This window comes from Haliotis rufescens, unplaced genomic scaffold (assembly GCF_023055435.1).
Source record: "Haliotis rufescens isolate VD_foot unplaced genomic scaffold, xgHalRufe1.0.p SCAF_11, whole genome shotgun sequence".
Classification (NCBI taxonomy): domain Eukaryota; kingdom Metazoa; phylum Mollusca; class Gastropoda; order Lepetellida; family Haliotidae; genus Haliotis; species Haliotis rufescens.
In genome coordinates, this window is record NW_025963791.1 from 26644385 (window position 1) to 26663911 (window position 19527).

At 38.8% G+C, this 19527-nt stretch overlaps 1 protein-coding gene across 2 annotated transcripts; it reads left to right on the forward strand.

The window, feature by feature from the left end:
• Positions 1–1937: 1937 nt before the first annotated feature.
• Positions 1938–19405, forward strand: LOC124132820 (tyrosine--tRNA ligase, mitochondrial-like). Of its 2 annotated transcripts, none has more exons than XM_048392470.1 (13): positions 1938–2142; positions 2284–2388; positions 2716–2863; positions 3559–3734; positions 5549–5650; positions 6031–6145; positions 6851–6929; positions 9308–9417; positions 12994–13092; positions 13667–13733; positions 14245–14433; positions 16596–16721; positions 19309–19405. In XM_048392470.1, the coding sequence occupies exons 1-13, from the start codon at positions 2087–2089 to the stop codon at positions 19344–19346; spliced, it is 1410 nt and encodes a 469-aa protein (XP_048248427.1). In that variant the 5' UTR covers positions 1938–2086; the 3' UTR covers positions 19347–19405. The 2 variants fall into 2 exon arrangements, with proteins under 2 accessions (XP_048248427.1, XP_048248428.1); XM_048392471.1 differs by having other exon boundaries at positions 2115–2142; positions 2284–2357.
• Positions 19406–19527: the final 122 nt, after the last annotated feature.

Genomic DNA, 19527 nt, shown 5'->3' on the forward strand with positions numbered 1-19527 from the left:
ACCTGTCAAAATCACCTGGAGGGAGATTTTACTGATTCTTTATCAACTCTTCAAAGGTTTTTTATGGTGTTCTCATTTGTGGCACAGACATATTCATGGAAACATTTTGACAGTTCCACGTGATATGTATTCCAAGCTAAAGTCATGTGTACGCACAGACAGTGGCATCACAGATTTTGTCACGTGTTGCACTGGTACCCGTCAGGGTTGTGTGGTCAGCCCAATACATTTCTAATTTTATACCAACGAGTTTATTGCAGACATAAGCGCTTCTCAGTGCCGAGGAATATGTATATCAGAAGACGCACCAAACATCTGTTCTATATTTTATGCTGACATCGCAAACTAAGCAGATTCAGCTGGAAGGTTATAGCAACACGTTGACAGTGTTAGTTACTTTTGTGATAAATGGGGTTTAAGTTTAAAATTTGGAAAAACAAAGATAGTCGTTTTCGGGAAAGGAGGACCAATTCGAAGCTACGTAAAATAGTATTACAGAGGAATTCAAATAAGCACCGTGTCATGCTATAAATATTTAGGATCGTGCTTTACTCCGAAACTGGTCTGGACATAAAGCCTACTAGTTCTTTCAAGTCAAGCAGAAACCGTATGTCTATCAATCTACAAACTACACTACAGTTGCGGGGTCTACCTGTTACAACGGGATCAAAACTTTTCGACAGCATGGTACTTCCAAGTTTAACATATGGAGCAGATATCTGGGGATGTAACACCATAGATATTGTGGAAAAGGTACAGGCGAAATATTTCCAGAGAATACTTTACCGAATTCGGCCAGTTCTGGGGGAATGTGGACGACATACATTGTATGCAAGTTGTCTTCTGAAGTGTTTTAAATATTGGACAAATGTAATCAACATGAATAATATAGTAGACTACCAAAACACATATATGATGTTGTATGGTCCAGACGAAGCAGGAAGAACATCATGGGTCACTTATATTCAGAACATTCTATTTCAATATGGTTTCGGATATGCATGGATTTTCCAGGATGCAGGCAACATCAATACATTCTTATCTGAATTCAAGCAACGGGTGATAACTCAGAAACACGGGGGTGGCATTCCTCCATTTGTTCAAACTCTAAACTGTTAGCCCATTCTACTTTCAAGTCAGCTTTCAACATGAAAACTTATCTCCCTCAAATCGATTAAATCAAAGTCAGACAAGCGCTCACAAAGTTCAGGTGCTCATGCCATAATCTCGTGATTGAAGTGGACATCGAAATATTGAACAGCAAGATCGAGTTTGTGCCTACGTTTTGGAAATAACATTAATTAAAGAAAATGATTTTTGACTGGAATGCGAAGCTTATTCAGAGCTTAGAAGTAAAAAGCTAGATACTAAAAATAATGTTAGCCTTACGCATAAAATAATCATTGAATAATTGTACTCATCATGTAAATTTGCTGATATAGCTTTGTCAAAATGTGTATATTTTGCATCTAAATGCCTCTTGGCAATGCAGTAACGACTTACATATCATTAACGCCCATTTTTATTTATAATAGTATGATATGTAATTTCCAATAGTGCAATCAACCATATGTATGTACTGTGTCTTTACATACACTACTTTGTACAATTTATTGTGTATGTACATGTATGTTCAATGGGCCAATAGCTTGAAACTTCATGAATAAATCAACTTATATTTTACCCCGGATCTTCACGGAAGGTGATCAAAAGGTGTAACTATGTTTTGGCTTGGCCCTTGTATCAAAGTTAAATTGTCGTCACAGTTACATGGTCGAAATGTTAACCAGTAGACAGTCTTTGGACATTTTTTAAATTGTAATATATAAATCGTGATTTTAGATTCGAACTTGCAATGGGATCGTTCAAAGCCCATTACTGTTGAAATCAAGCAAACTGGCAAAGTTGCCTCCCTTCCATCGTGAACCATGATTTCACGTACTGGCAAGAAAAGTATACAACAACGATTCATAATGAAAGTTGTTTTGAATATTTACCCTAGTATGGATAAAAATAGACATAATTCGAATACACATCGCACGGAAATACTAAACTATCGTGAACAGCTTTACTTGAAACATCCAAGATGGCAGCCTCCATGGTCAACATGTATGGCAGAAAAATCGGATGCCAGTTTATGAGGTAGGCCTAGTAAACTGTCGTTTGAAAATGATAATATTTGATGTCGTTGTTTTCTGTCTTTTCTTGATTGTCTTTTACTGTCTTTGATAAGATACATTTTCGTTACTGTGAGTAATAATGACAATATTGATGTATTCGAAGGTGGCACTGGCAAGTCTGCAAAAGACTCTACAGCAGTCAAAACTCCAGGAACATATTGACATTACATGAAAGAGGTATTTTCCAGACAGTGTTTCCAGAAGGAAGGTAATCCTTGTGGTCTTCCACTCAGGAAACGTTTACTATAACAATTCAAACTGAATTTTCTAGATGTCTGAAACAGTCCAGTTCAGGAAAAGGACAGTGCCTAGATTAGTAAATATATGCACATTAATTTGTCGTAGCATGAGTGATCAACTGTCACAATTGACCAAAGAAGCATTATAGTTAGGGGGAAAATACAAGGATTCATAATGCCAGCTAAATAATATTCATGCTTTATAAAGTTATTTTTGTCAAAACTGATTAGGAAGTATCATAACATATATTTGAGTTTTATTTCATTAGTTATTGTTAACAACTGTACTTTTCCAGCACAGCAGAGTTGCTTCGTCGGCTGTCGAGCCCACAGTGTATGTACTGTGGCTTTGACCCAACAGCAGACAGTCTCCATGTAGGGAACCTGCTGGCTGTCATCGCACTCATCCATTGTCAGAGAGCTGGACATAACACCATTGCACTGGTAAGTCATCGCACATGTCATATACATGTTCATAATATGGATGGATTTGACTTGATATATTCCTCTCCAGATCTGATGTTGGAAGTTACATTGGAGTGAGTGAGTATGGTTTAACGCCGCTTTTAGCGGGGAACACCGAAATGGGCTTCACACATTGTACCCATGTCGGGAATCGAACCCCTGTCTCGGCGTGACGAGCGAACGCTATAACCACTAGGCTACTCAACCGCTCCAAGTTACATTGGAACCTGAGATACACGGAACTTATGGGCTTATCTGCTTTTGCGGTAAACCTTATTAGCAAATGTAGCCATCCCAGAGATGTATGAGTTAAACACATAGATATTGTAATAATGACAGAAATTAATAATTCAGAATAATTCAGATTGCAACATTCACACAAATTGATATTACAGATATGTTTATCCCTGTTATCCAAGAGAAAACTGGTCTCATTGAAATCATCCCTATTAACAAATCTTGGATATGTGATTGTGCCCCTTGAATTATATTATTCATAATATATTTAGGATGGACAGGTTTCAAAGAATTATAACCAGGATATATTAGTATTTATTACTGCATCACACAAAATAGAGATTCAAGCCGGGCACCCCTTGACTTGCTTGTTCTTCCTTACAAGTTGAAGTGAATACTTTGCTTGTTAGGTTCACTAGTGATTGTATTTACACCAGGTGGGAGGTGCAACTGCCCAGATCGGAGACCCCAGTGGGAAGATGAAGGAGAGAACACCAATGGAGCTTCACCAGGTGGAGGAAAATGTGGTCCAAATAACAGAAAACTTGCAGCGTGTCTTCTCTCACCACCAAGATCTGTTGTGGAAAAATAGCAAGCCTTTGCCACAAGTGAGGTAGGCTCAAGTAGATGTCATCATTGACTTACAGTTTAACTGCTTTACCCTGATTATGTTTATTGGTTTGTCGGATTTTACCTATGCTCATGAGTTTACCCAAGGTGGTAAACATCTTAGACTTGCAATATGTCTGTGTTCCTCCCACGTCAAGCTGACATGCTGTGATATAACTGAAAAACGATAGAAATCTGTGTTTAATGAAACTCACTCCGTTAAACTGACTCGTACACATTTTGTGCTGATGAGGACCACCTCCGTCAGTGGTTTGATCCCTGGGCCCACTTTTCCAAAAGACATTGGAAGATGGTACTTGCTGTTTACCTGCCTGGCACTCGGCATTAAGGGGCTAAAACAAGGACTGGTCAGCACGGAGTCAGTATACTGTGACTGAGTACGGTATCCATGTTAAAACTGAGGCATGGTATCTCAGTGGGCTAGCACTCTAACATCAACAAGTCCAGACTATTACAAGCAGCCACAGACACAGGCATTACACACTGCTGTATAAGTGCAATAATCTTCAATAAGATGCTAAACCACATTTCACCATGATTATCATACACAGGGATGAAGGAAGGATCAAGTGGAATTTTGTTTAGAACAAGGTGATTATATGGGAAGAAAATACTTTTAATATCAATAGTGCTATTTCCATGGTAATTGGTTATATAGTTTCACTGTTCCTAGCGTCTCGGGTTAATATACGCATAGTTTGCTATTCAGGAATAATTAGCATTGACTAGGCTGCATACCAATACCGGTAATTAAGTTTATCTCAGACATATATTGTTCAAACTGATGAGGCTTGGTGGATTTTTATCATGTTATGTGTTTTAGAACAAAAGTAATGAGTCAAGTTATCATATGATTTAGGAAGTGTAAAATTTAAAATAAACTTATCCTAAAGGCCTAATTCACAGGATATAAAGTCTCACACCGATGCCTGGCAAACCTTTTTCTTTCTATTTCAATTATAACTGAAACTGTTTTTAAGAAATATGACCTGATTCAAATTGTTACTACAAATTGTTACAAGTATACAATGTACAGAAAGTTCCTGTAAACTTTGAACAATAAAACACTGCAGGGAGACTAAACCAAAGATTATTCTCCCTGCAGTGTTTTATTGTATTTAATATAAAAACCACGAGTCGTTTATTTCGTATATGAGATATCAACATTATGTACGTCCTCTTTTAAATAAGCATGTTAATAACATGTACAAGCTTTGAAAGTATTCACCCATATTTAAATAATGATGACTCCCTGAATACAATCCAACCTCGGCAATGTCGGACAAATCCATTTTATGAACAGGGGGGGTTAAGTTTAGTATTTCCCGGATATTCTCACAATTGTACGTTTTCTCCCAAAACGGATTGTCATATCTCTCTTACTTGTGTGTGAGATCTCTCTTACTTGTGTGTGAGATCTCTCTTACTTGTGTGTGAGATCTCTCTTACTTGTGTGTGAGATCATTCAGTCATGTTTATCTACTTTGCCCAGCTACTTCTATGGGGAATAACTCACTAAACACTTCCCACTTGAAAAAAAACATTGTCCCATTTACAACGTAGTCAAGTTGCGAGCTCATGTTCAAATCTCCAGAAATGATGTCATGATAGAACAATGTTCTATTGTGAAATAAACCATGCTTGGTTCTTCATTGTTCTTTGGGATTTATGGCATAGCTATCTTATATAAGGTGATATATTCGTTGCTAGTGTTATATCTATGTGTATAAGTAAGGATGGAGGTTTCAATCAACCCATGTTTTGTAATTTGCAAAAAAATCCTTTACATATTTACAGGATTATGAACAACCTGGACTGGTACAGAAATGTGAACATCGTAGAATTTTTGTCAAAAACTGGTCGACATTTTAGGATGGGGCAGATGCTGTCCAGACACAGGTACATGGTTGTCTTGGTTATGGTACTAAATCTGTGAAAAAGCAAAAAATGCAAAGTACCTGGTGTTGATATAAAAGTAATGATGAATATAACAGCAAATAACATGGACAGGCTACTTCTGTTTATACACAGTGCTTTATTGATGTAATGATAATTATCTGCCTTGGGCCATTGTTTGATTGTTTGATACGCAACATGCACAGACCTTTTGATTTTGATACAACTATTACTGTCAAGGAGATTTTTATATCACAAATCATACTGAAGTGTTCAGATGAGAGTCAGTTTTATCAATAGCCAATTAGAAATTACAACAGGCAGGGAACTTTAGTGGATTTGGTTGAGTGAATCATATTGTGTTATCATCTTTATTATTTCAGTGTAAAGAGCAGACTTAAGAGTGAAGAAGGAATGAGTTTCACAGAGTTTACGTATCAAATATTTCAGTCCTATGACTGGCTCCACTTGTACAGACATCACCAGTGTGCAATACAGGTACATCTGTCACATAGCAGTACAGCCAGCATGTGCTACATGAAGACCATGATAGAACCCCATTGACCCTTGTTCCCTGTCATAGGAGACTTAATAGGAATTTAATGTCTATTTGCAAATGTGATTTTGTTTGTTTGTTGTTTAACGCTGCACTCAGCAATTATCCAGCTATATGACGGCGGTTTAAATAATTAAGTCTGGATCAGACAATCCAGTGACTGACATCATGAGCATCGATCCAAGCAATTGGGATACAATGACATGCATCAACCAAGTCAGCAAGCCTGACCACCCGATCCCGTTAGTCGCCTCTTACAACAAGCATAGTCGCCTTTTACGGCAAGCATGCGTTGCTGAGGACCTATTCTACCCTGGATCTTCACGTGTCTTGCTGATGTGAATAAATAGTCCAGAGATGTGACCTACTTTGATAATTCATGAATATATATGTCTTTCTTCAATTGGATAAATTCAAGCCACCGAGTCTGACCGTCTGTCTGATCATTATTTAGTCGCATGAGAAGCATGGGTTGTTTGGTACCTATATTCTTATCCAGAATCACACCTACCATGGAAAGGACGAGGTGTATCAGCCAGGGTTGAAACAGAAGAACCCATGACAGTGATACCAGAATATGATATGATTATTTCATATCAGTATTCACACTGGAATTGCTTTAAGAAAACCTGTTCTCCTGTTGACAGATTGGAGGAAACGACCAGCTGGGGAACATGACGGCAGGATACGAGCTGATATCTCGGCTCATGGATAAACCAGTTTTTGGTAACTAGCTTTTCATTACATTGGTACAGTTTTTATTGGGTTCCAATGTTATATTTACGTTTATAATCTCGGACCAGATGAAAGAAGTGCAATGTTGATATCTAACGTGTGATAGGTCTTCTGTGCGATTGCCATGATCATGTGTATACAGAAGGCCATCGGAGCTTATGTCCCTCAGCTGAAGTCCTGTGTTTTCTGAAAGTTTGTTCAAGGCATCAAAATTTGAGTTTCACGTGGCGTTTAAAAAAACAACAAATGAACAAATCGTCTCAAAAACTTGAAGACCAGTGGCCTGAAACTTGGTGTGTGAGATGGCCACCTTATGTAGTAGTTCTTTAAATGTTTACCTAGATTTGACCATCGCACTTAAACCATACTGAAAGCTGAAACTACTTACGACCTTTACTCGGCCATTTTGTTTCAAACTGTAATAATAGTTGGTATATGTGTAGTTGGTTTATGTGTAGTTGGTATATATATAGTTGGTATATGTGTAGTTGGTTTATGTGTAGTTGGTATATGTGTAGTTGGTATATGTGTAGTTGGTATATGTATAGTTGGTATATGTGTAGTTGGTATATGTATAGTTGGTATATGTGTAGTTGGTATATATGTGTAGTTCGTATATGTGTAGTTGGTATATGTGTAGTTTGTATATGTGTAGTTGGTATATGTGTAGTTGATATATGTGTAGTTGGTATATGTGTAGTTGGTATATGTGTAGTTGGTATATGTATAGTTGGTATATGTGTAGTTGGTATATGTGAAGTTGGTATATGTGTAGTTGGTATATGTATAGTTGGTATATGTGTAGTTGGTATATGTGTAGTTTGTATATGTATTGTTGGTATATGTATAGTTGGTATATGTGTAGTTGGTATATGTATAGTTGGTATATGTGTAGTTGGTATATGTGTAGTTGGTATATGTATAGTTGGTATATGTGTAGTTTGTATATGTGTAGTTGGTATATGTGTAGTTGGTATATGTGTAGTTGGTCTATGTGTAGTTTGTATATGTATTGTTGGTATATGTGTAGTTGGTATATGTGTAGTTGGTATATGTATAGTTGGTATATGTGTAGTTGGTATATGTATAGTTGGTATATGTGTAGTTGGTATATGTATAGTTGGTATATGTGTAGTTGGTCTATGTGTAGTTTGTATATGTATTGTTGGTATATGTGTAGTTGGTATATGTATAGTTGGTATATGTGTAGTTTGTATATGTGTAGTTGGTATATGTATAGTTGGTATATGTATAGTTGGTATATGTGTAGTTTGTATATGTGTAGTTGGTATATGTGTAGTTTGTATATGTGTAGTTTGTATATGTGTAGTTGGTATATGTGTAGTTGGTATATGTATAGTTGGTATATGTATAGTTGGTATATGTATAGTTGGTATATGTATAGTTGGTATATGTGTAGTTGGTATATGTGTAGTTGGTATATGTATAGTTGGTATATGTGTAGTTGGTATAAGTGTAGTTGGTATATGTGTAGTTGGTATATGTATAGTTGGTATATGTGTAGTTGGTCTATGTGTAGTTGGTATATGTGTAGTTGGTATATGTGTAGTTGGTATATGTATAGTTGGTATATGTGTAGTTGGTATATGTGTAGTTTGTATATGTATAGTTGGTATATGTATAGTTGGTATAAGTGTAGTTGGTATATGTGTAGTTGGTATATGTATAGTTGGTATATATGTAGTTGGTATGTGTATAGTTGGTATATGTGTAGTTTGTATATGTGTAGTTGGTATATGTATAGTTGGTATATGTGTAGTTTGTATATGTGTAGTTGGTATATGTGTAGTTGGTATATGTGTAGTTGGTCTATGTGTAGTTGGTATACAATTGGTATATGTATAGTTGGTCTATGTGTAGTTGGTCTATGTGTAGTTGGTATATGTATAGTTGGTATATGTGTAGTTGGTATATGTGTAGTTGGTATATGTGTAGTTGGTATATGTATAGTTGGTATATGTGTAGTTGGTATATGTATAGTTGGTATATGTGTAGTTGGTATATGTGTAGTTGGTATATGTGTAGTTGGTATATGTATAGTTGGTATATGTGTAGTTGGTATATGTGTAGTTGGTATATGTGTAGTTGGTATATGTGTAGTTGGTATATGTGTAGTTGGTATATGTATAGTTGGTATATGTGTAGTTGGTATATGTATAGTTGGTATATGTGTAGTTGGTATATGTGTAGTTGGTATATGTGTAGTTGGTATATGTATAGTTGGTATATGTATAGTTGGTATATGTGTAGTTGGTATATGTGTAGTTGGTATATGTGTAGTTGGTATATTTATAGTTGGTATGTGTATAGTTAGTAGCTGGGCTCAACGTATTTGTGACACTGTGCAGGGCTGACTGTTCCCCTGATCACCAGCTCCGTGGGGGACAAGCTGGGAAAGACAGCCGGGAATGCAGTGTGGCTGAGTCCCACCAAGACCTCACCCTATCAGCTGTACCAGGTACATTGCTAAACTAAACGGTGTGCCCCATCAAGACCTCATCAAATCAGCTGTGCCAGGTACATTGCTAAACTAAATGGTGTGCCCCATCAAGACTTCACCCTATCAGCTGTACCAGGTACATTGCTAAACTAAACGGTGTGCCCCATCAAGACCTCATCCAATCAACTGTACCAGGTACATTGCTAAACTAAACGGTGTGCCCCATCAAGACTTCACCCTATCAGCTGTACCAGGTACATTGCTAAACTAAACGGTGTGCCCCATCAAGACCTCATCCAATCAGCTGTACCAGGTACATTGCTAAACTAAATGGTGCGCCCCACCAAGACCTCACCCTATCAGCTGTACCAGGTACATTGCCAAACTAAACGGTGTGCCCCACCAAGACTTCAGCCCATCAGTTGTACCAGGTACATTGCTAAACTAAACGATGTGCCCCATCAAGACCTCACCCTATCCACTGTACCAGGTACATTGCTAAACTAAATGGTGCGCCCCATCAAGACTTCACCCTATCAGCTGTACCAGGTACATTGCTAAACTAAACGGTGTGCCCCATCAAGACTTCACCCTATCAGCTGTACCAGGTACATTGCTAAACTAAATGGTGTGCCCCATCAAGACCTCATCCAATCAGCTGTACCAGGTACATTGCTAAACTAAACGGTGCGCCCCACCAAGACCTTACCCTATCAGCTGTACCAGGTACATTGCCAAACTAAACGGTGTGCCCCACCAAGACTTCAGCCTATCAGCTGTACCAGGTACATTGCTAAACTAAACGATGTGCCCCATCAAGACCTCACCCTATCCACTGTACCAGGTACATTGCTAAACTAAACGGTTTGCCCCATCAAGACTTCACCCTATAAGCTGTACCAGGTACATTGCCAAACTAAATGGTGCGCCCCACCAAGACTTCACCCTATCAGCTGTACCAGGTACATTGCTAAACTAAATGGTGTGCCCCATCAAGACCTCATCCAATCAGCTGTACCAGGTACATTGCTAAACTAAACGGTGTGCCCCATCAAGACCTCATCCAATCAGCTGTACCAGGTACATTGCTAAACTAAACGGTGTGCCCCATCAAGACTTCACCCTATCAGCTGTACCAGGTACATTGCTAAACTAAACGGTGTGCCCCATCAAGACCTCATCCAATCAGCTGTACCAGGTACATTGCTAAACTAAATGGTGCGCCCCACCAAGACCTCACCCTATCAGCTGTACCAGGTACATTGCCAAACTAAACGGTGTGCCCCACCAAGACTTCAGCCCATCAGTTGTACCAGGTACATTGCTAAACTAAACGATGTGCCCCATCAAGACCTCACCCTATCCACTGTACCAGGTACATTGCTAAACTAAATGGTGCGCCCCATCAAGACTTCACCCTATCAGCTGTACCAGGTACATTGCTAAACTAAACGGTGTGCCCCATCAAGACTTCACCCTATCAGCTGTACCAGGTACATTGCTAAACTAAATGGTGTGCCCCATCAAGACCTCATCCAATCAGCTGTACCAGGTACATTGCTAAACTAAACGGTGCGCCCCACCAAGACCTTACCCTATCAGCTGTACCAGGTACATTGCCAAACTAAACGGTGTGCCCCACCAAGACTTCAGCCTATCAGCTGTACCAGGTACATTGCTAAACTAAACGATGTGCCCCATCAAGACCTCACCCTATCCACTGTACCAGGTACATTGCTAAACTAAACGGTTTGCCCCATCAAGACTTCACCCTATAAGCTGTACCAGGTACATTGCCAAACTAAATGGTGTGCCCCACCAAGACTTCACCCTATCAGCTGTACCAGGTACATTGCCAAACTAAACGGTGCGCCCCACCAAGACTTCACCCAATCAGCTGTACCAGGTACATTGCTATACTAAACGGTGTGCCCCACCAAGACTTCAGCCTATCAGCTGTACCAGGTACATTGCTAAACTAAACGGTTTGCCCCATCAAGACCTCACCCTATCAGCTGTACCAGGTACATTGCTAAAGTAAACGGTGCGCTCCATCAAGACCTCACCCTATCAGCTGTACCAGGTACATTGCTAATTGCTAAAATAAACGGTGTGCCCGACCAAGACCTCACCCTATCAGCTGTACCAGGTACACACCTAAACTAAACGGTGCACCCCATCAAGACTTCACCCAATCACCTGTACCAGGTAAGTTGCTAATCTAAACGGTTTGCCCCACCAAGACTTAACCTATTCAGCAGTACCAGGTATACTCCTAAACTAAACGGTGTGCCCCACCAAGATTTCACCCAATCAGCTGTTCCAGGATAGTGCTCAACTTAATGGTCATCTTCCCGAGGCAAGGGAGTTAACTGGCTATAAAAGTCCACACAGTTTCCCCACTTGCCAAACTAAGCTGGAATTTCTGGGCTCGATCGTAGCGCCACCAATGGCTATTACGAGTTATGTCCCTTCTATGTCTCTCCTATTGACCAATCAGATTCCATCCCTCATATCACTTGCATTTGCTTCAAACAAAATGGCATCGCCCAGTCAAGCTGATCTTACCCTGCGAAAGTGCATCAAATCACTTGAGCACCTTGATAAAAATCATGAAAAGTTTTGCAAAATATCTGTTGATGCCAAGTTGGCGGTACATATGCTCAGCAAATCCTCCAGTTGGCCGAAATCTGCTCATTGAAATCAATGTTGGTTACAAACCGGATGTGTAGTTCATTCCAATTTTGATTGGACTATGCATAGACTCATTACTCCAGCCAAAATGTAACTCCAGAATTCAACAAACCGGATGTGTAGGTCGTTCCAATTTTGATTGGACTATGCATAGACTTGTTACTCCAGCCAAAATGTAACTCCAGAATTCCAGCCTAGACTTCACCCTATCAGCTGTACCAATGCTAAACTAGGCTGTGTGCCCCACCAATACTTCACCCTATCTCCCTGTACCAGGTATAATGCTAAGCTTAACTGTTTTTCCCCATCAAGACTTCACCCTAACTGTTTTTGTGTTTTTCTGATTTTGGATTTTGGTTCCAGTCAGTTTGAAATATTAACAGAATAAGCATGAAATACTCATATCCCCTGCCAATATGTCATGTCCAGTTGTGTGCAAGGCATTAGCACTTTGGAAACGAGCACTTCCGCCATTTTCAGTCAAAGTCAAAGTCGTTGGAATGGAAATGAAAACTTGAAAAATAGATTTTTCAAACCTCCCAAACTATCAAAAGGCACCAGTTGACCACTATACCATCTGTGTGCCAAGTTTGGTGAAGAAATATTATACGTTTTTCAAGATCTGCTCCGGAACGGAGCACTACCACCAATATCAGTCTTAGTCAAAGTAATTGCCATGGAAACTAAAAAAATAATTTAGACAAGTGTACATAACCATTTTCATGTGGAAAGATACAGGGGAGATTAATAATTGTCATATTTCGTAATTTCTGTATCAAATAAGAAAGGGAACTCAGATAAATGACTTATAAGGCCATATAATTGAAGTAAGTTGTAGCATGATGTCATTGGTATGAAACTAAAGCATGTCCAAAATTGTGTGTACTGCTTATGTTCCAGTATTTTCTGAATCAACCGGACACCGACATTGAAAAATATCTGAAACTGCTGACATTTCTACCAGAGCAAGAAATACAGGATGTCTTGAGGAAACACAAGGTAAGATTCACTTACACAACATAAATATATGAGGTGGAATGTATTGCTAACAAATTCTGGCAACATTTTTCATGCCCCCCCCCCTAATAAATAAAATAATATACTTTGTTATGTTACACAGTGGTTTGGGTTGGCAATATGATCTCCGTTATCTGTCTTTAAGATCCACCACCCCAAGGCCCCTCTGTATAAGGACCAGGACAGAGCCTGTTAATGGAATGACATTTTGTAACTTGAAACTCCAAAATATCTGCTCAGATCCGAGCCACATTCTGACCATTGAAGGATATAGTAGATATACACAGTTGTAAGTTTTTTATTTGAAAAAATAAAAGTTTGATTTTGTGGAATACATTTTGTGGCGATCCCCCTCTTTTGCTGACTCAGATTTTCATACCCCTCATTCCCATTAATAAATTGCCCGTCCCTTATTTTTTTTAAAGTATCTTTCACAGCGACCCTGTTTTCATAGTTACTCTCATCAGGGCAATTATAAATACGGTATACTGTAAATAACAATAAGGGAACAGACCCTTTGTCTCTGTAATTAACTCATGACATGTTTTGTTGCCAGAGGAATCCAGAGCAACGCCCAGGACAGAAAAAGATTGCAGAACAAGTTCTACTGTTGGTGCATGGTGGTAGGTATCTTGAGGAAACACGATCAGTTATATACATGTATTTCCAGTTACTGTTGCACTTTAGATTGTACAATCCTGAGACTGGTTAATTGTTTGACCTTCAGAAGTTGTCTTGATTAAGGTCAAGGCCAGGAAGTAATGTTTTGGGGCTGGAAGTCCATGGTGGTACATTAAGCTTTGAGAAAATGTCGGTGACTGAGCTGCTTCAGTTTTGGTAAATGCAAACTCCTCAGTCTATTATGCCCCAATAGCTGACAAAACAGTACTTCTAGTTTGCTGCTGTAAGCTGTAGTACTATTAATCCTTTGTGTAGATGGGCCCTGAACCATGACATGCAGGTTTTTTATGTTTTATAGTGGCAGTAATAATTAGGTGTAACTTGATGACAATCAGGCTCTTGTACGACATAGGACTTCATAGGACACAGTTGGAACCTACAGTCCTCTGATATGCATCATGATTTTATGTCACCGCTGGTAACTGGTGTGTGTTGTATTTGTCTGTCGAGCAGAGCAAGGCCTGAGTGAAGCTGTGCGTTGGACGGATGCACTCTTCAGTGGCAACATCGAGAGCCTGGCACGCCTGACTCACACCGAGCTGCTGCAGCTGTTCAACAATGCAGACACCACAGAGATGCTCCTGGAACCTGGCATGTCCGTCCTCGACGTCTGCATGAAGGCAGGCTGCTTCAACAGAGACGGTGAGTAGAAGCAGAGCAACACTAAAAGTCTGTCATTGAAGTTTGAACTGTCACCAATTGTCGATTTTCCTATGGTATGTCCAAATTCAGTGCCATAATGCTTACTGATGGTTTCTAAACTTGCTGACGGGTGTTTTTCTTTAAACAGACAAATTTCCCTTTTTTCGTGTGCTGTAACTGCGTGTCGCTTACGTTTCGCTGGTTGACAGGCCATACTTACACAACTTTGACCTCTGACCTCCACAGACGCCATATTTATCAAAGGGGATTACATGTACAATAAACAAGCTCGTCTCAAACGTAACTCAGTGTCACTTGGTTAATTGACTTCTCACGAATCAAAGGATTACCACCAGCGGAAGTGTATTGTCCGGATAAGTGAGACAATTTTGTGTGCATTTCAGTGTTTTGTGTATGAAAATGACCGTCAGGTTCCGGAAACTGAATTTCCGGATATACGGGTAAATTTATATAGTAATTATTTCGTTTTGAATGAAAATCGTCCGGGAACCGAGGTTTCCGGATATCTGAAGTCCGTATAACCGGGGCATGACTGTACTGGCAAACACACTCCTCACTCACTCAGGGTGAAACTGAGAAGGGACACAACTCTGCACAGTGATGGTGATTTTGTGGGTGACATCACCTCAACAGATAAATCCTGCATTAAAACTAGATTTCAGGAGGAAGAGGAAGTTATCAGATTAACAACACATCTCCGCTGGATTTCAACGATTCTATTTGCAGTATGAACATGTAACTCTGAAGGAAGTATTAGAAAATAAAAGTGACAGGTGTTGCCCACTCACATCTGAAGTTACAAGAAAGATAGTTCTTTCTTACAAAGTAAAAACACTTTGCAAACTTTGGTTTTATGGTCTTAATATTTCATTTATAGTCTAACTGATGTTATGGTGATAGATCAAATAGTTGTTGTTTGTTGTTGAAAGCTCAGCAATATTCCGTCAATATGACAGCAGTAAAAAAAATATATAAATGATTTGTTACCAAGATGTTATCACAGTAAGCCAAATGTCTTAAAATTCCACAGTTTGTTTAATAGAACCAAAATAAGTGTTAAAAATGTGTTTTGTTTTATTGGACACAATATATGCACTGTTTTGCTGTAAATTGTAAATCATCTACCCTGCTACCATAACTAAAATATATTTATGAATGAGCTTCATATGCCACTGTCTATGGCCAGAAAAGCAGAGAAAGTTATGTCTTATGACCTCTTATGACCCTGCTGGCATCCTTGTTTGTTGCCCCTTCAGACGGGCATGGGTTGCTGCATCTTCCCTAGGCAAGAGAGTTGACTGACTTTAAAAGTCCAGTTTCCACCCTTGCCGAACTAGGCTGGTATTATGGAGTTACATATTGGCAGGACTAATGAGTCTATACATTGTCCAATCAAAATCGCTGAAATCAAAATCCAGTTTGTAAACTGTAGTGCAGATTTCGTCGGATTGCAGGATTTGCAAAGCATGTGCACCGCCAACTCGTTGTAAACAGATATTTTCCAAACCTTTTCATGTTTTTAATCAAGGCGCTCGCATGATTTGATGCACTTCGCGATGTAAGACCTGTTTTATCACAATATAGATCTTTATTATCCATCAGATTGTCTTGACTTGGCGCCGCCATTTTGTTTTAAACAAATGCAAGTGATGGAATCTGATTGGTCCATAGGAGAGTCTTAGAAGGGACATAACTCATAATAACTACTGGTGTACCACGATCGAGCCCAGGAATACCAGCCTAGTTAAGCAAGGGTGGAAACTGGACTTTTATAGTCAGTTAACTCTCTTGCCTCGGGAAGATGGGGTTGCTGAAGACCGATTCTAACCTGGATCTTCACGAGGTACAGAGAATAGGGGTACACTAAGGAGGAAACATGAGACGAATGAAGTTCCTTTGTTAATGTTGTGAAGGAGTGAGCGGGGAAGAAAACACATCTAAATATTTAAGGCAAGAAAGCCTGGAATGTCCAGTCCTATTGTTAAATGGAAATGGAAGTTAATGTCCCGTGGGTTGTGTTTGTTGAAGTTCAATAAAGGCTCACAGCTTTCACTCAGGTGTTAGGGATACACAGATCAGTTGCTAAATGAAAAGGTTTTGTATTTCATTCTGTCCTCCCTCATGGTGTGCTCTGTCTGTAGTTGATGCTGAGAGAATCATCCAAGCTGGGGGTGTCCATATAAACCACAGGAAGGTGCAGCAGCCTGACTACGTCCTTGTTGCTGGGGAGCACATCCTGCCTTCAAACATCACACTTATCCGAGTTGGTACGTACACATTGACACCAGCTTCTGTCTACCTCCAAACCCCATTTAACATGCCACTTCTTCTTATCAAATAAAAAACCTGTAGCTTGATAAGGATAAGAATTTATGGATGAACAACTTCTTTATTACAATTAAGTGCAACGTTTCAGTGTAGGTTCTAACACCGTTGTCAAGCAAGTGATATACAGAGTATGGTTGACAAGTATACTAGTATATACAGAGATCAGATGTAGTTATACTGGAGTGGAGAAGCTCTTAATTGTAATGAAGAAGTTGTTCATTCATAAATTCTTATCCTTACTTAGTACTCCAACTTCTAAATGCCTATCAAAGAACTGTAGCTTGATATTTGGTAATCTTAAAGGGGCACTGATCTAACGCAATTCCCCGGGACTGGTTGTTGCCTTTGTTATTGTTTTTTCCCAGTGAATACCCGGATGTATAGCAGAAATCTAGACTAGTTCGCGACCTCTGCTGCGCCATTCGTAAGCGCATTAGTCACTTTTATGGGTAGTAATAAGGGCGTATGGTCACATTGATCAACAAAATGAAAAAAAGTTTTCGAGATAATAAGGAAATGTAGGTATCTTTGTGAGTAGCATCAATATGGTGACGAAGTTTTGATAAGTCACTTGCTTGGTAATTTTGCGATTTTCGTTTACACTATTTTGACTTGCAACACAAAGTATATATTTCACATGAGCATATGCTTTTTTTATAGTGTGTATATTTTTTACTGTCAAATGTGTAACAAATTTATTAAACGTCTAAATATTCAGTTATTTTACAAAGTGACTGAAAAACATTTCCATCTGTATTATTATGACAACGAATTCCAAACATTTTGATGTTTAATGTCATCACCAAGAGAGTACATTTCTAAGTTGTTTGGCTTTTAATCCTACATAATAATCTGTTGTGATGTTTGTAGGCCCTTTTGATCGTCTTGATCAATCTTGACAGATTTTTTAGTCAAAATGACTGAAATATTTACACATTTTATAAATTGCCTGAGAGAATCACATTTTACAAATTGACGGTAATATATACACGCTTACAAAGGAAAAGACCTGTGACAACAACGTCTATCGCGCATTGAAGAATTTCCCAACCAAGACGTAGAGAAACAAGAACGAATCGGTTCAAATGAAGGAAAACAAAATGCAGATATCATAATTACAACCTACCAAATTTATGTGTATAAGTTTTAGGCAGCTTCCTTGTTCGAGGAATGTATCCGTGAATATCCACACAAAGGAACAATATCCCACTCGTCTGCAGCTGTACAAAGAAACTTATTCGATGTCATGTGTCTTAGTAACAATCAAATATCTTAAAAGATATATATCGTTTCGGGATATTATAACCCGTGTTTGTTTCTCAACTGATCGCTTGGATTGTTTCAGGTGTTTTACATAGGTGTCAAGTCTCAATGGTCGGCTGAGAAAGCCCACGTGACAGCTATTTTCATAGCGTCCACGGTTCCTAAAAATTCCATTGAGTGATAGATAACAATGATCAATCAATCAACGTATTATCAGTTAACCCTTTGAACAAAGTATGTTGTTTTTATATCGGCACTTCGCGCCATGATATGCGTGTATTCCCTTTGTTTTAGTAAACCTAGACATGGAAACACTCACTCTTGACATATCCACTGTGCAAGATAACAGTGATTAATCAATCAACGTATTTTCTGTTAATCCTTTGATGACTAGGAACGATCCGTTGATTAACAAAAAAAGGAAATCAACTGATCATTCATCTCTTGCTGGGCTGCCACGTGCATATTACATAACACACATTTCACCTCACTTCAAACCTGGATTTAGATTGAATAATTACCCCAGACACAATAAATGCCAAATGGGAATCTTTGTCAGGTAATATAAGTGGTGCTACCACTAATTGTACCTGTAATAAATTCATTAACTGAGCATCAAGTGAATGAGGACAAAAACAAATGTGTAGGGTTATACGAGAAAGCGTGGATGACAACTAGGGAGTAGTAATCGTATTATCGACGCAAGCCGAAATCCGAAAATGCTTTCACTGCATGGATACTGTTTTTAGTATTAAACTATAACCATCTGGGGTATTTCCAAATGACGACATCCGATGAGCTCCCTTGTTCTTTTTTGTCTGTTTGTTTAGGCTGAAGAAATTAATTAACATGCGCCCTTTGTCGAAATCTTTATAGATCACAGTTAACCAATCAGTGTTCAAAAATGCGTAAAACAAATATTGCCTCCAGCCTCCAGCCTCCAAGTTTATTTAGCTGTCCTTGCAGACGGTACCCCAGTCTCTGGTCACGCTCAGTTGCGTTGCGTATCATCCGGGTACTCACGGGGGAAAAACAATAACAAAGGCAACAACCAGTCCGTTAGATCAGTGCCCCTTTAACAGGGTGTTGCAAACCTTTCCAGAAGCAGTTCAGGCTATTGTTAGCCACTTGCAGTAATTTCATGGCACAAATCTTTCGAGATTTACAGAAAATAACTGGTTTGATATCTTTCGAAACAATGTTTTCCAGTTAATTTGCAGTACTAGTATATTTTCTAAAAATGTTTATTTCTTATTCCTGCAGGTAAGAAGAACTACTATGTTGTGAAGTGGGCCAGGTGATGTGGCAAGTTCTTACGTGTGTAATTGTAAATACAAAAAAAATAAACTAAATAAAATCACAACCTATATTTGAGTTTTATGTCAGTGAACATGAAGTCACAAATTTTAACTTTGGTTAAAGTGTCTAATTATATAGCAATTGGTCCCACAAATACAATGATTTACAGACCACCATGATAAA

Bases quoted from the DNA above. Each gene is read 5' to 3' on its own strand.
- LOC124132820 (XM_048392470.1), top strand. From the start codon at position 2,087: ATGGCAGCCTCCATGGTCAACATGTATGGCAGAAAAATCGGATGCCAG. The intron at 2,389-2,715 runs GTAATCCTTGTG...GTACTTTTCCAG, and splicing joins ACAGTGTTTCCAGAAGGAAG to CACAGCAGAGTTGCTTCGTC. The intron at 6,930-9,307 runs GTAACTAGCTTT...GACACTGTGCAG, and splicing joins CATGGATAAACCAGTTTTTG to GGCTGACTGTTCCCCTGATC.